Genomic DNA, 16294 nt, shown 5'->3' with positions numbered 1-16294 from the left:
TATTTTATTGATGTTGAGATTTTTGGTTGAGCATGTTCACTAACAGGTTCTGAGTACTGTTTTTTAATGTTTTTCATCTTATCATCTTGTTGTTTTCAATTGGAATTACTGTGGTAGAGAGAACTACACAGATTACATGGTGTACATGTTTTATAATATGGCCCCTTCATTTTTTTTTATTTGAAGAAAGTGAGTTTTTGTGTAAAGCTAAGTACTAAATTTTGCTATAATGTTAATTGTACTGTCTGGGTCATTTATTATTATTTTTTTTGTATTTAGTCTTGCTGGACATTTGCCTGCAAGTGTCTCACTGTGGTTCTTAAGCGAAATGACTGCAGAGCAGTAAGATGTCCTTTAAGTAGCTGCTCCTGGTGAAAAAATAAAGACCTTGTGCAGTAACCTTATACTTTCTCCTCTGTCACTGCCTCCTGCTCAGGGCCATTAGTCACTGCCCCCTCTCCATTAAAGGTACAAAGGAATACAGTACATTATGTGGAATATTGTTTGACAAAAATGCATTGATTTTGTTAATAATGGAGCGTGACAAATGCGTTCATTGATGGTGTGCAATAGTTTCCTTTTGCTCTCAGCCTCGCTGCACATGCTTGTCTCAGAAACACTAGGCCAACTATGCTCCCTAGGACAGTGGCGCTCTCTGTCTCCTCATCTGCTGTTGCCAAGGACAGGTCAAAAGAAGGGGCTGTTCCTTACACTCCAGCCGAATTAAGGCAGCATTAACCGAGCGGTACCCTTACATGAACAGTGGCATTCTAAAAATAAGCGGTTGAATACAGTGACCCAGCAGTAACAATAACTGGCAGAATTGGACGTCCTTGGTCAGGGCTTATATTTTTGTTGCCTCATGGCCTCTGGGCGAGGAGCGGACTGACACTTCATTTGCTCAGTGACACGTAGGCGGGAAATTGTGGGAGAGAAAGAGGGCAACCAACAGCCTGTCCTATTAATTAACTTAATTGGCATGAGTTTCACACTTGCTAGCAGGATGTCTGTTTTGGAAATGGTACCGCCCTCTACGGGTGGCCTGCAAGCTATAAAGTGTTTTTTTCTGAACAGCAGATGCACATGAACTATGGAGAAAATTCAATTGCCAGATTTTATAGCAGTCATGACAGTGGAAAAAGTGAGAATTGCAGCTAACAATACTTTTTATTAAACTAAATATTATTTAATATTTTTGTATTTGTAAACTAATAACCTCTGATTTATGTCACAGCAATTAAATTGCATTTAAATTCTACATCTAAAATGGTTGTTAATTGGACATATTTAAAGGCCTCCTTTTGCTAAAATCTGCATTTTCTGTTTCTTTGTGAAATACAATAGGTTTCTCTGAGTTGTATATGCATGCTGCACATGAAACTCTTCCTCAAATATTCAGAAAAACAAGTCGATCACCGTGTCTGCATCAACTTCAGTTCATGGCCTCGCCCATCTTAACTCGTGACCGCCCACAGACAGCCCTGAAGCCAGCCAGGCACGTCTCGTCAGATAAAAGTCAACAGCGCTAGGAACAGCATGACAGTTTGTTCCTGTGTTATTTGTGAAAATAACACATCAGTGTTTTATGCTTTGCCCAGTAATTCAGCTAATCGTTAGAATTGGTCTGTGGAACACCACGAGTGAAGTACAGTTGAGATAGGTAGGTGTAAGTTTAAAACAGTTCTGTTTACACTAGTAAAAATGAGACATAGTAATCATATCCAGTAAACCATGGCTAGGTCTTAACACGCACTTATACACTTTACTTTTAGTGTTTATGAACGCACTTCTAACGAAGGTTTGCACTATTTACTAATGTGGTATTGTGGTTTTTAGGGCTTATGATTTTCTGAAATTGATTATATCAATGAATCACCCCAGCTTTATTTTTCAGAAATTGTGACATTTATTTGCACATTCGGTCCAGGAATAGCCCTCTGATGAGCCTGTAAGGGATGTGACTGTAATCTCTGGATCAGTGTACACACACATCTTCTGCCAGGAGCTTTTAGCAGTTACAGAATTAGCAATGTGAGAATGTGATAAAAGTTTCGCTAGCCATGTTTTGCTTTTTTTAGTAAATAAATCTTATGTAATTCAAACTCTTGACAAGTTTTTAATTACAGTATGTTGTAGATAGTCATCTGGCCTTGATGACTGCCGCACCTTACTTTGTCATGTTTAAATAATATTTCCTAATATTTTCTTAAATTGCCCAAATAAATTGCTTCCCACAGTTTCCTTACTGCTGTTCACAGACCGCTGATAGCGTTTCCATTTAAGAATACAGCCCCACAAGCTGTACAAGACATCTCACAACCTTCCTGACTCCCTGAAACTGATGAGTCACTTGATGAGCAGAGTGGGGTCTTGCATTGTCACGTAAATCCCTTCAAACACAATAAAAAAAATCAGCACATAACATTAGCACCACCTGCATAGGTTTGAGATGGTCCCCATGCTGCTGCCACAGGTCTAACCAATTGATGTATGGATTCCACCAGACTCCAGTGTCCTGTAGTATCTGGCAACAGATAATTTAAGTCCTGCAAAACACCCCTGACCCTTTTGTCATTCCATCAGTTGTGGTGCGTACTGACCACTTTTATACATGTACATCCCAAAGAACCTGTTTGATGATTTATAGTTATTCTGGCTCAGTTGACTAGCCTTTACAATTTGCCCCTTGTCAAAGTGCCTTTGATATTTATGCCTGCTTTTAATACATCAGCTTCAGAACTGACTGTTTTGGCACTTGCTGCTTAATATATCCCAACTTCTGACTGATGGCAATGTGGATTTTCTTTTTTTCTTTTTCACCTGTCAGTGGTGCTAATGATATGGCTGAACAGTGCATAATCCATTTCACATTAATAATTGCTATAATTGAGGTCCGCCTCAGAATATCACATTATATAAATGACAGTTATAATAAGTAAAGAATATAATATAATTAAGTTTTATTAAAGAGACCTTAAAACTATTCATTCCCTTTTTTCTTTTTCCTTTTTTTCCTCTTAGAGCCTATGAGAGCACTGCGCGGTCTGAGGGCAGTGGAGGTCCAGGCCCGGCAGCTGACCCTGCAGTGGGAGCCATTGGCCTTCAATCTGACTCGTTGCCATACCTACTCGGTCTCTCTGTGCTATCGCTACGCCACAGCAGGTGGTGGCGGCGGGCACAACACCACAGTCAGAGAGTGTCTGGCTGTGGAAGGCAACACCTCACGCTTCACCCTCAGAGATCTCCCCCCCTACCACACCATCCACGTCCGTCTGGCCCTCGCCAACACTGAGGGCAAAAAAGAGAGCAAAGAGGTCACTTTCCAGACCGAGGAGGATGGTGAGTATCATTAGTTGGTCTAATGTACTAAAAGCAAAAGCTTGATTTATCACACATAGACGTACTGTAACAGAAACACACTCCCCTCCATAAAACTTTTCTGTGGTTTGGCAAGCTGGTGTTCACCACTGAGCAGAAGAAGGAAAAGGAAGAAAAGACTTGGCAGTCTAACTTCTGACAGTCTTCATTCATCTCCTGATACATGTCTAGGGAGAAATATGAGTAAAAACAATTCTCTCTGATCCAGTCAGCATCAGCATAATAAAGACACATAGCTTCTTTTATGGATGCGGATGAAAAATTAATTATTCTCACAAAGGCCTCGCCAAAGAGCTTGAAGGGGGAGATTTTTTGCTTATTTTTGCATTATATCTGGCCATAGCAGCATGCACATTCCAGGATGAAGGACAAATCATTTTTTCCATGGGGAAAATAAAAGACAAAACACAAGCTCTTTGGTGTGTGTGCACACAACGTAGTGTTTGAGTGTGTGTGTAGATGTCAGTGAGAGAGAACGAGAGAGAAAGCCTCAATTACCAACACTTTTCAAAAGCTTCAATCAGCAACTCTTCATTGTAGGCTGTCACAGCAGAAAGTGATAGATTCAGTGCGCCTGTGTTTTTTTCCCTTTGTGTTTTTTTCCCCCCTTTTTTGCTCCACCACATCCCATCCTGCACATATACATGAAGTCTAAGGGACTTTTCTTGAGACTTAATCATAAAAAATAAAGGCAGAAAAAATAAAATGTTTAGAGTTTATCATCTTGCTAGTCTAGTCTCTCATTTTCTACCTACTTCGTTTTCCTCCACTTCCTTTCACTCTCTCTTCCTCCTCCTAGTGTTAATAATGCCATGCTAATGCTGCTGGGCTAAATAAAGAGCCCTGTTATCAACTCCAGCGTGCGATGCGCTGCGAGTCACTCACAGCAGCTTTGTGTTGCCATTTGTGGAAGCTCTGCAGATGAGTGCCACACTGCCTGCTCTCTCTCTAAAGCATAATTGCTTCCCTTCTGTGTAAACTAGCTTTGCCCACTGTTGTGTGTTGCTTTTTCTGTCTCTGTCATTTAGCTAAGCTTACAGGCTCTGTCTCAATCACTGCTTTTATACTGTTAAAAATAGTGTATCTGTTCTAATTTGCTGTGCCTCTCAGATGTGTGGAAGTCAGTGTTAATCTATCAGCTTTACGATGAGAAAATTCTCTCTCCTCCAAAGGATTAAAAGTCCTGTTATTCCTCTTCCATTAATGGCTGTCAGATGATCTTCAGGGTCATGCATTGTTTTGCATTGTGCTCTCTGTTTTCTTTTTTTCTGGTTGACCTTGTTATCCTTCTAAAGCTAAAAGACTCATTGTTTAGATGTTTAAAAATCTAATTGTGAAATATTTGAACTTACTTTGTCTTGGCTATGAGTCCAGATCCTGGGACATTACGGGATGTTATCCACTAATATGCCACACGTCCTATTAAATTTATTGTCCTTTTAATAAATTGGTAAATGAATGGAAAATAAAATCTATTCGCGTTCCCCAGTATCCCTGATATTTGTAAAACACACTATAAAGAGAATTTGAAATTTTAGCTTTAAAAATGTAAACATTATTGTATTTTTTAATATAATTTAATTTTAATTAAACTAATTAAATGCTTAGGTAACACTTCTGAATGTGGATGTGATTTCTGCTAGTGTTGGCTCACACCTACAATTCTAGACAGACACCCCTGGTCACCATCATTCTTAACCACTGAGCTGTCCACTGTGGGTGGTAATGTTTTCTGATTTCGGTACATGTGACACTGATGGTCAGGAAATGTTAAATGCTAGCACAACTTCGGAAATGGAATGTCCCATCGCATTGCCATATGTATACTGGATATTATTTAGCTATACAGGGTAACACCTCACATATAGTTGTGAGTGTTCCCAAATCCTTCCCCTAGGTATATTTCTTGACCAATTTCCATACTACTATTTCATGACTTTTAGCATGTCCATGTATACAGTAGAGTGAGTCAGTCTCTAAATTAACAATGAATTTACACTAAATTAACACTCACTGTTTTTAAAAGCACAAATCTCATGCCTTGATGTTTACACTTACACTTATTTCTCACAGTTCCTGGAGGAATCGCTCCAGAATCCCTTACCTTCACCCCCCTGGACGACATGATCTTTCTCAAATGGGAGGAACCAGTGGAGCCCAATGGTCTCATCACTCAGTATGAGGTACGTTCTTTGTGTATGGTAAGGCGTAGGAATCCTCAGCTGTTCAGATTCAGACTCAAATTTCAGTAAAACAAACCTTAGAAAATACTGTTGTTGAGCTGATTGGTATATGTAAAAAAAAGTTTTTACTGTCTCCAAATGAGTTTACTGACTCCACTCTACTAACACTACAAAAATTCTGTAGCCTTATCTGTCGCCATTTATCCAGTTACATGCATTTATGTAAATTTCACATCCAAAAGGCAGCTCATCGGAACATTGCCACAGGGTTAGAAACCAGGTCATTGAGTGAAAGATTTTCATGTTTATGTAGATCTTTTCCTCTAAGCACATTCAGCTGTCCAGTGATGTAGCGTTAGTAACTGTTTGACTTGGATCAAGCATATGCTAGCCTTCACCCTTCTAGCAGCACTGGTAGCACTGTGTGATAAGAGAGTCCTAACTAGTGGGTGGAAGTAGAAAAAAGTAAGGATTTATTGTACCCAGCTTTATTTTATGTATTAATGGTAAACTTTTATTATTTTTGTTTATATAGTTACAATGTATTACTGAAAAAGCAAATATTAAACCAAGTTTTGCCTTTAATACATGTTGGGGAGAATGTGTCATTTACCTCGGCATTTAAACTTTTTTTTTTTTTTAACATTTTCTTAATCAACATTAATTTTGGCAGTAGTTTATTTTTACAACATCTAACTTAAATGTAGTTATTTATAGAATATGTAAAACTAACTGTATCTTGTGTAGGAAGCAGAGTAAAGACTTTTAAGATTACTAACCAGATTCCCCTCTCAAGAGTGCATCACTTACACTGTTCAGTGAGCAGAGCTAACAAGGGTATTGTTACTAACGGCACTGATATAAACAGTTGTCCTGAACATTATTTTAAATGTGGTTGAGTACTAATAATCTTTCACTCTCTAGGTGGATAAATGGCTCTCCCAACCCCCCCCCCCCCCCCCCCCCCCCCACCACCAGCATGGTGATGTAGGCTGGCACAGGCCTCTATTGGCAGATGTTTCAGAACTGGGGTCTGGCACTTACCTCTGACTGCCCAGTTTATAAAGAGTGGTGGAGGCATATTTGTCCTCAACCTTCTAAGATTTAAGGCATAAGGGGAGACCCAGTGAGGTTGTAGGTTCATTGGGTAAGAGAAATTTAGGAAAGAACTGGATAAAAAAAAAAAAACAGTTCTTATAAAATGTTGTAAATTTAAGTTTCTAAAACATGCTTACATCATGAGTGACAATGGGGAGAATTTCTATATAAATGAAATATGAGTTTTTTGGTATATTAATCCAAACAAATAATAGGAGTGGACCTTTAAAAATACAGTGCAAGAAAAGTAAGTCAGTAAAAACATCTTTCATTGAAAAAAGTCTCACAGACAAAGATTTGTGACTGACATTAGAATGACTCATTACAACATGTCTGAGTTTGTTTGACAGGTTGATGAGTTATTTTAATGAATAGTTGATGATGCTGGCATTTGGTGTGTCACAAATGCTCCCATGTGAATTTATGTACTCTTGGCTTATTAAGCTGCATATCTCAGGTGGCTGTAAGTGCTGAGCTGTTATGTCTTTTTACTGCTGGATGCAGGCACCATCTAGGTTCATCAGCATGTTTAAATCAGTCATTGGGACCTGGCCGTGCATTCTGCCTGCGGCTTTAGAGCCAAAAAAGCAGCCCTTCTCTAATTGGTCCCTCTTGTACCAACTAAGTTGAGGGTAAGAGACAGTATGACCCAAAAGTCTGTGTTACAAAGTTATACACTGTGTGCACAATTATCAGGCAAGCAAGTACTTTGACCATATGATCATTTATATGCATATTTTCCAACTCCAATTTGTATAAACTTGAATGCCTATTGCATTTAATCTTATCAGGTGATGTGCATTTGTGTAATGAGGGAGGGTGTGGCCTAAGAAGATCAACATCATATAGCATGGTGTGCATGATTATTAGGCAGGTTCTTTTCCTCAGGCAAAATGGGCCAAAAATGTATTGACTCTGAAAAGTCAAAAATTGGAAAAACCATGAAACTATTTGTACAGAAGCGTGGTGTAAAAAATAAAAGAAGGAAAGTAACTGTCAAACATTTGAAAAGGATCAAACATAAAGTGACCAGGAACCCACAATCCTTCAGTGCTGTCATATTCCAGAAGTGCAACCTGCCTGGAGTGCCCAGAAGTATGAGGTGTTCAGTGCTCAGAGACATGGACAAGATAAGGAAGGCTGAAACCTGACCACCACTGAAAATGACACACAAGTTGAAACGTCAAGACTGGGTCAAGAAATATCTGAAGACAGATTTTTCAAAGGTTTTAAGGACTGATTAGATGAGAATAGCTCTTGATGGACCAGATGGATGGGCCTGTGGCTGGATCAGTATTGAACACAGAGTCAGGTGCCAGCAAGGTGAAGATGGGGTATTGCAATGGGCTAGTATTATTAAAGATAAGCTAGTTGGACCTTTTCGAGTTGAAGATGGATTCAAAATCAACTCCCAAACCTACTGTTAGTTTTTAGAGGACACTTTCGTCAAGCAGTGTTACGGGGAAAAGTCTGCATTTTATAAGAAGACCATGATTTTTATGCAGGACAGTGCTCCATTGCATGCATCAAAGTACTCCAATGCATGGCTAGGCAGTAAAGGGCTTAAAGATGCAGGATTAATGACATGGCCCCCTTCCTCACCTGACCTAAACCTTATTAAGAACCTGTGGGCCCTTCTTTAATGGGAAATTTACAGTAAAGGAAAACAGTACACCTCTCTTTACAGTGTCTGGAAGGCTGTGGATGCAGCTGCACAAAAACAGATTAAGAAACTGATGGACTCCATTAATGGAAGGCTCATGACTCTTATTGAAAAGAAGGTTATCAGCAGCTTATGCAGTCAAATTAATTTATTGTTCAGTTTTGTACACAGTATTAGCTGGTTCCCGATTCCATACGCAAGTTAGTTCACTGATTTAATAACAGACAGAACTTAGTGGAACCAGTAGCATTACTTATGAGAGGGTTGCATGTTCAGGTACATTATTGGTGCTGTGGGCTTTTTGCAATTTTGTTATTGTGAAAGTGGTATTAAAAAATCCTAAGTTTAATCTCCCCATAGCTGCATATACAAGGCGAGAAATCTGATTACTCAGCTAAAATGCAGCTTTTTATTGAATTTCTTGATCTTAAATCGATCCAAGAAATCTGAGTATGCTGTTTACATGACTACATGATTAATCAGATAACTAAAGTAATCTGATTATGAACAGGTTTTAAGACTGGAAGAATAAAGTATACCCCAGATCAAGCTTGAACTGTCTTGCAGCTAAGTTTGTTAGCCCCAGTGTGGTGTGTTTTGCTTGAGATTTAGCAGGTCTAGTATACTTCTCTCTTTGTTGGAGCATTTCCCCAGTATTTTTCTTAAAACTCTACTCACAGCAGCTGGAGCCCAGTCATTCCTCTGCACAGCCATGACTGACTCCCTCAGTCTGTCAACAAAACATCTCTGCCTCTGTCAGACACTAAACTGTCTCACCTTTAGACTGAAGGTCCCCTTTGTTTATGGTCCAGATGAAGTCGGCAGAGTTGTCTGGTCACCCTTTCCTGTTGAATGTCACTGTCGGACGTCTGTCTGCCACCCGTGCCGTTTTCACCTATCACGTCGCTTGGATTTACCTCTCCTCGCTCGCCTCGCCCCTTCTGTCCCCGAGCCTGCTAGGCCCTGCATCTTTCAATGTCGTCTCAAGGATGTTATTAAATGGGATTTGTAGCTCGACATAAAGTGGAGGTTGGGGCGTTTTTTTTTTTTTTTTTTTTTTTTTTTTTTTTGTGGTAGTAGCATCCTGCTCTACCCATGCAGTGGAAGGAGTGAGAGGGAGTAGGAAAAAGAGAGAGGACAGAGCTCTATGTGGCCTCGGGTGAAATCCTTCCTTATTGCTCTCAGATTACGGCATTGACCACTTTTTTCTGAGCCCTATCGAGCGGGATGTTGGGCTCTGGGGGGCTAGCGGATCTTCCAGGGTCCCTCCCACTGCTATCATATATACCTTCTGTATGGAGAGCACAAAAGAGTCTGTGTGCAGAGGCATCGAGCTCTTCCAAATCCTCTCCACACACTTATCGGGTATTATGTGGCTCTCCATGCTAATCTTCCCTGCCGCCCTTGGTCTCTACCAAAAAGGTGATGTACAAAGTGAAGCAATATCCTTCACCAGTGTGCTTCATCTCTAATGCTCACATTCATGCTGTACCCTGCTCTTCTGTCTTTGTTCTGTACAGATGCACTGCTGGTTCATATGATGGTATGAATACTAGTCTTAGTGAAAGGTGAAAGTAATGCTAAGAGATTTGTTTGGTGGAAAATTAAGTTTAAACAATTGACACGTTACATTAAGTGCTGCCAATCATCTAAGATCATTGTGTTCATTGGAGCTATGCAGCTATTGTACACTATAGAATATAGCCAAAGTATATATGGACACCCCTTCTAATTGGTGAGATAAATGTTTTAGCCACAATAGGGATCACTATGTGCAGTGCCAAGCTTAGGCTGGAGTAATGTGAAGCACACTCCCACTGGACTCTTGCAGTAGGAACATTCTCTGGAGTGATAAATCACGCTTCACTATCTAGCAGTCTAATGAACAGTAAAGTTTAGTGGTGGAGAGATAATGGTCTGGGGTCATTTGTCAGGGTTTGTGCCCAAAGCAAGGCCCATAAATATGTGGTGTGGATGAACTTCAGTGGCCTACACAGAACCCTGACCTCAACCCTATAAAATACCACTGGCATGGCTTTGAGTGCTTAAACAACTGTTTAGACTGTTCTGAACAACAAATGTATTTAAGTAGATAGGTAAAAACGGTCACACTGAAGTCTTGTGATAAACCTTCCCAGAACAGCACAGGCTGTTATAGTCGCAAAAAGGGCCAACTCCATTTTAATGCCCATAATATTGGAAATTTTTCAAATACTTTTGGTCATATACTCTAACTAACAAGTAATGAGCTTATATCCATCAGTGAGCATGCATCATGCAAATGGTCACAAATGGGCCTAAAACAACACTGTATGGTTCTTAAATAAACATATACATTGAAATGCCAAAAGTCATGGGATAGTTTGAGCAAGTTCAGTGCAGCATTCGTACCTTCCATTAGACATGGTAAATCCCATGTAACACAATGCTAGTTTCTGTTCATTCACCTTTGGTATTTTGAACATATATTTGTCTAATTTAATGGAGCTTAATTTAACAGTTTATTTAATTTCAGATTAGCTACCAGAGCATTGAGTCATCTGATCCTGGCATCAATGTACCTGGCCCGCGGCGCACGGTCTCCAAGCTGAAGAATGAAACGTACCACATGTTCTCCAATCTGCACCCCGGCACCACCTACCTCATCTCTGTACGTGCCCGGACGGCCAAGGGCTTTGGGCAGACAGCCCTCACTGAAATCACCACCAACATCTCAGGTAAAGAGTGAATTTGTGTTTGCGTATGTGTGAGAAAGAGTCAGAGAGTGAGGGAGCGTCCATGCATTTGTGCAGTCCTGTGTGTTTCTGTGTCATCTACTAGACATGAGCAGAATAATAACCATTTTAGTAAAACTGGGTTCTGCACTTTAAATGAATTAAAAGGTGTTTAAGTTTAGCTCTGAACCCAAATCCGCGCAGCATTTAAAAGGGTTTTTGAAGTTTTGGCTGAGAGCCTCAGGAAGCATTTGAGGGGCTACAACGGGAACATCACGCTTCTAAAATGCTATGAATAAGCCATAGAAGCACAAGTCAGAAAAACTGTCTCTCTCAGTGTGTGCGCTCCTGTTAAGATATACCCAATAAGTTCAGTAAGCTCTCCATTGATTGATTGTAAATAAGAGAATGTGGCAAAAAAATGTACTTAATTTCTATAAAACTCAAAAGAATAGTGTGCATCACAGTCACATTCCTAAACTCCCTACTTTAGTTTTAGAAGGAACATTGGATGAGCAGGTGTCTGCAAACTTTTCGCCATGTATTTGATGATGTATGTTTTAAATATGTTTTAAAAATTAATTATATGCAGTTTGGTTTGGGAATACACTGTATACACTGTATATTTCTGTTTTCAGTTTCATTGCTCTATACTTTTCTGATAAAACGGCCAATAGTAATGTCCCAGAACAACTTGAAACAAAAACTCTTTACATTGAATTCATTGAAAGTTTTTTTTTTTTTTTTTTTTTTTTTTTTTTTTTTTTTTTTTTTTTTTTTTACCCTTCCTCTTAAAGTTGTTGATGTTTAGAAGTCGTCGTGTGTGTGTGTGTGTGTGTGTGTGTGTTGAAATCATTATGCAGTGGTGTGTGTGGGTGTGTTTGCCTGTGCAGAATATCAGCAGCTGCTCCAAAACTGAGCAACTCCTTAAAAAAAAAAAAAACACACAAAACATCATTACTGTATTTCCTCTGGACTCAAAGGCACTGACGCCACTGTCATATCCCCAATGCCTGCAAGCTGAGCTCACTAAAACAACGCCATATGCTCCATTCAGCCAGGCAAGGCTGCAGCCCAATCACCATCTATCCATCGCAGCCTGTAGAAGCGTACTTGAACTTTACTAAGCAAGCCTTGGTGCCCCTGAGGCCTTTACTAATGATGGGCACCATCCTGGGATAGGCTTCTTCTTTGTGTATCTTTGCTGCAAAAATCAAAAAGGAATGCTAAGTGTGTGTGCATGTGCATCTGTGAGGAGTATATTAGTGTGAAGTTTCTTAATAGTGGATTTGGAGTCCAGCTACCATACAGAAAAAAGAGAGATCCTTTCCAGTTTCTGTTGCATTTGTCAGAATTCAAACAGTACCATCCACTGTTTAAAATTGTTTTAGGAGCTCAGTGTATATCTAAGCAATACAATCATAGAGAAAAATCTCTTGGAGTATTTTATTGAGCAACTGCAGACACTAAGATCATCATTTTAACAAATTATTCGGAAATAAAGCCATTGAGGACTGGAAGAACCACAACTGTCACCCTGCAGCTGAGAGATTATTGGTTTGGATGGTCAGGAACATCCCTAGAACTCCGGTATGGTCCTATTAAGAACTGATGGATACCAGGATCACTGTCTACAATCAAGCAAGTTTTATATCATATACTGTGGGATGCTGTCCAAAAAGTTAAGCATGGTAGTGATGGCATTCTTTGCCAGGTCTTGGGCTGTCTTGCTGCCAGTAGAACTTGTATATTGGTACACAATGTGGATGGAATAATGAATGACTACAACTTGCTAAGGGACATTTAACCCAATATTAAACAAGATATATATATATATTTGCTGTTGGACCATATGTTTGTGTAGACAGCTGACTGTCACCTATAGTATATGCTACACGTGATACTAGATACTTCCAGACCCAGCAGACCAGGCAACACTGACCATGTTTTTGAATTAGGCCTGTATATTAGGTACCCTAATTGTCTTTGCAAAACTTTTAAAGTAATTCTATTCTCTTATCAACTGTTCTGACAAGCATATTTGCCACTGTACAGAGACGGGTAAATTATATAGATGTAAATGTAGACATGATCACACAGCCTTTCTTTTGAACTTTTTTATATACTTTTAATGCATACGCTGCCCCTACCATGTTTGTGTGTACCACCCTATGCATGAAAGGTACGATAATAATATGATGATAAATGACATATGACAACATAATGTCCTGTGTGTGGGAATGTATTTTATCTGCCATTGCATTTGTGTGTGTGTGTGTGTGTGTGTGTGTGTGTGTGTGTGTGTGTGTGAGCTGTAATCACAGTAATTGTCTGATTAATGGTTGATGTGTTGAATGAGTCAATGCCATTAGATGTCTCACTTTAATTGAAGGCTGCTCTCACCACTGTGATTTTTTCCAAAGCGCCTTTTAATACCATAATCATTGATTTTTCTGTAATTGTTTGTCTTTCCTCCCCTTCTCCCATTGACTGGCATTATTAAAGCAAGCCGCTCATGTTCTGGGCAGACTTCTCCAGGGAAGGATTCTCATATTCACCTTCACTCCATGCCTTTTAATTGCACTCTGTATCCTAGACAACCAGCAGGACTGAGTTTAGTGAGTGGAGTCCAGGTGATGAGGGAGAGAAGGAGCTGTTGTTTATAGTGTATTATGGACTAGCATGTTTGGACTCATGTGGGATGAGGAGAAGGAAGTAGGAGTCGGGTTATTGCAGCTGTTGATTTGCTAGTGGTGGAGAAGATGACTGAGGCTGAGATATCGTTAGCACTATATCACCTATGCCACTATTTATTTTTTTATATAACAAAATCAAGCACTTGATGCGTAGGTTGCCAGAACGGATTGCTGTTAAGTTGTTTTCTTCATAACTTATTAGTGTGACTCATACTGTTGTGAGTTACAAAAAAATAAAACAAACTGTGGGTGACAAACTAAGTGTAAGTTCTCTATCCTTGTTTTCTCTCTCTCTCTCTCTCTCTCTCTCTCTCTTTCTTTCTCTCTCTCTGTGGATGAAGCTCCTACCTTTGACTATGGAGACATGCCATCTCCGCTAAGCGAGACAGAGAGCACAATCACTGTGCTGCTGCGTCCCGCCCAGGGCCGAGGTGCTCCTGTCAGGTGAGAATAACATTGTCATCACCTCTTCCAATCACCAGTTACATTCACACCTGTTGTAAAACTCCAATTATTATTTTTCCTTTGCGAATCCATAATAGGAGACTCTTTTTGTGGATCAGGGTGTACAGTTTATTCTGCACAGGTTATTTGATTAAGACTTTGATGAGCAACATAATCTTAAGGATTACAGAGCCTCAGTGATATAATCTGATTACCTTCAATTACTTCACAAAGGTGTTTTTCCCTCAGTAGGAAATTGTACATTGATCCTCGTTAAACCAATTTCCATTCTTAACTCTGTTGTCTCAGTGTAATCAACTAAAGCTGATTTGTGGTAGGTTGATAGAATGGGTACCAGCTGCAGGATTTTAAACCATTTGTGCTGTTTGACTGTCAACATTTGTAAGCAAATATGTAGTTTTTGAACATCCCAGCAATAATTTATATCATTGTAAATAAAAAAGAAAATACAGGTAATTAAACGTTATTTCTTTTGATTTAGTGATTTATCCCTATGCCTTAGGTGTTTGTAATTTAATCCCGTCATCTTACATATGAAACCATAACTCACTGTGCTGCACTTACCATATATTTGTTACATTTATGTTTTAGATAGTTCCATATATAGCTCTGTACATAAGTCAATGTTACCATTTCGCCTAAGGCTGCATTCATAAGAACTTTTTTTTTTCCATCAACAATGCATTGGTTAGCTTTTTGTTGCCACTTTTCCTGGATTGATACTCCTGTCTGAGCATGATCCATTAAAAGTTGGTAAACTTTGGTAAACATTTTCAGCAGATTAATTTCTCAGTATTGCAATGCATAAGTGTCTGTTTTCCATAAACATTCCTTTCTTGCTTCATTGTAAATCTGTGGACTATTGCTGGCAGAAGTAAAAAAATATAATAATAACGGAGAATGTAGCCTTATGTAAGATGGAATTTCACTTGGCATTTGCTACTTTGTACACTTAGTTAAAAAAGATCTTTAAAAGATAATATGCAGGGCGCTCTTTCCCCACATCACTCCTACGGTGGTGTCTGCGGCACGGGGCGTCTGTGGGCTGATGTGCCAGAGTCGAGCCGCTGTGCTTTCCTCCAAGCGTGCTGGCTGCTCGGGGAGAGGCGGTGGCTGACTTCACATGTATCGGAGTCAGTGTATATGTTGGTCTTCATGTTATGTTGGTTTGTTGAGGTATCACTGGTGATAGGGGGCGTTGGGTAATTGGTAAATTGGGGAGAAAATGGGAAAAATTAGAAATAAAATTATAAAAAAAAAAAGATAATATGCAGTTCTTAGGGTGTAACAGAAAGTAAGACCTGACTCTCTTCACAAACCCCAGACCAAACACCAGACAATGTAGGACTGAACTGACTAAAAATAGTTATTGACTAACAGTTGGAAATATGACTTCAAAACAACTGAAAAAACAACTACAAAAAAACTAAACCTGAGATTAAAGAAACTCCAAAAAGCCACCCTTATTTCCTATTCCTTATTTCCTGCAACCATTATTTCCTGTGAGGAGACCTACATACTTCCATCCCGGGTTCAAGCTTTTCAAGGCCTTTTTATAACAAGAACTCTGCTGTCCAATTATGGACCTGCACCTACGGAAACAAACTGGACACAAAAACAAGCACAAGCAGTCACATAAAAAGAAAATTATGGCAATGCATCGTAAAACAATGCATTTTTAAAGCTGATTTTTATTATTGTTATTTATAATTTTAGTAAACTGGTTGGACAGCACTGAATTATAATTTGCTGAGTATTAATTCGCCTGATAAAAACAAAGCCACACACACAAAAAGAAAGCTGTGTGCTAATGTGTGCCTGTGTTTTTTTCTGTCTGCCTAATAAATCCTCAGCAAATTATAAGGGTGCTGGCAGGCCTATGTTTGCTTATCTTTCTTTTTTGGTTATTCAGCATTTTTTCACTAGGACGGGTTGCCTTTTTATTACTTTCTATTGCCATTTTTTATGCCTTATTTAAATACTTTATTATTGTATGAAAACTGAAATTAATTTGGATGTCCATATATTCAAACAATCCTACACATCCCTAAAGGCTACATGTAGCATAACTGACATAGCGCTCTTTGCTCTGTCCAG

General features: G+C 39.3%; 1 protein-coding gene across 11 annotated transcripts in view; it reads left to right on the top strand.

Moving 5' to 3' along the window:
• Nucleotides 1-16294, top strand: part of ptprub (protein tyrosine phosphatase receptor type Ub) — a 595528-nt gene that overhangs the window by 195387 nt on the left and 383847 nt on the right. For all 11 annotated transcript variants that reach the window (XR_007439597.1, XM_049480639.1, XM_049480638.1 and 8 more), the window contains 4 exons: nucleotides 3022-3339; nucleotides 5452-5561; nucleotides 10838-11039; nucleotides 14074-14176. Coding sequence is in view for 10 of the 11 variants with exons in the window: in XM_049480639.1 (XP_049336596.1) it covers nucleotides 3022-3339; nucleotides 5452-5561; nucleotides 10838-11039; nucleotides 14074-14176 (733 nt within the window). In the remaining variant the exon portion in view is untranslated. The remainder of the gene's footprint in view (nucleotides 1-3021; nucleotides 3340-5451; nucleotides 5562-10837; nucleotides 11040-14073; nucleotides 14177-16294) is intronic.

The sequence above is a fragment of the Astyanax mexicanus genome, chromosome 6 (assembly GCF_023375975.1).
Source record: "Astyanax mexicanus isolate ESR-SI-001 chromosome 6, AstMex3_surface, whole genome shotgun sequence".
Classification (NCBI taxonomy): Eukaryota; Metazoa; Chordata; class Actinopteri; order Characiformes; family Acestrorhamphidae; genus Astyanax; species Astyanax mexicanus.
This window is presented reverse-complemented; position numbering and strand designations above follow the sequence as displayed.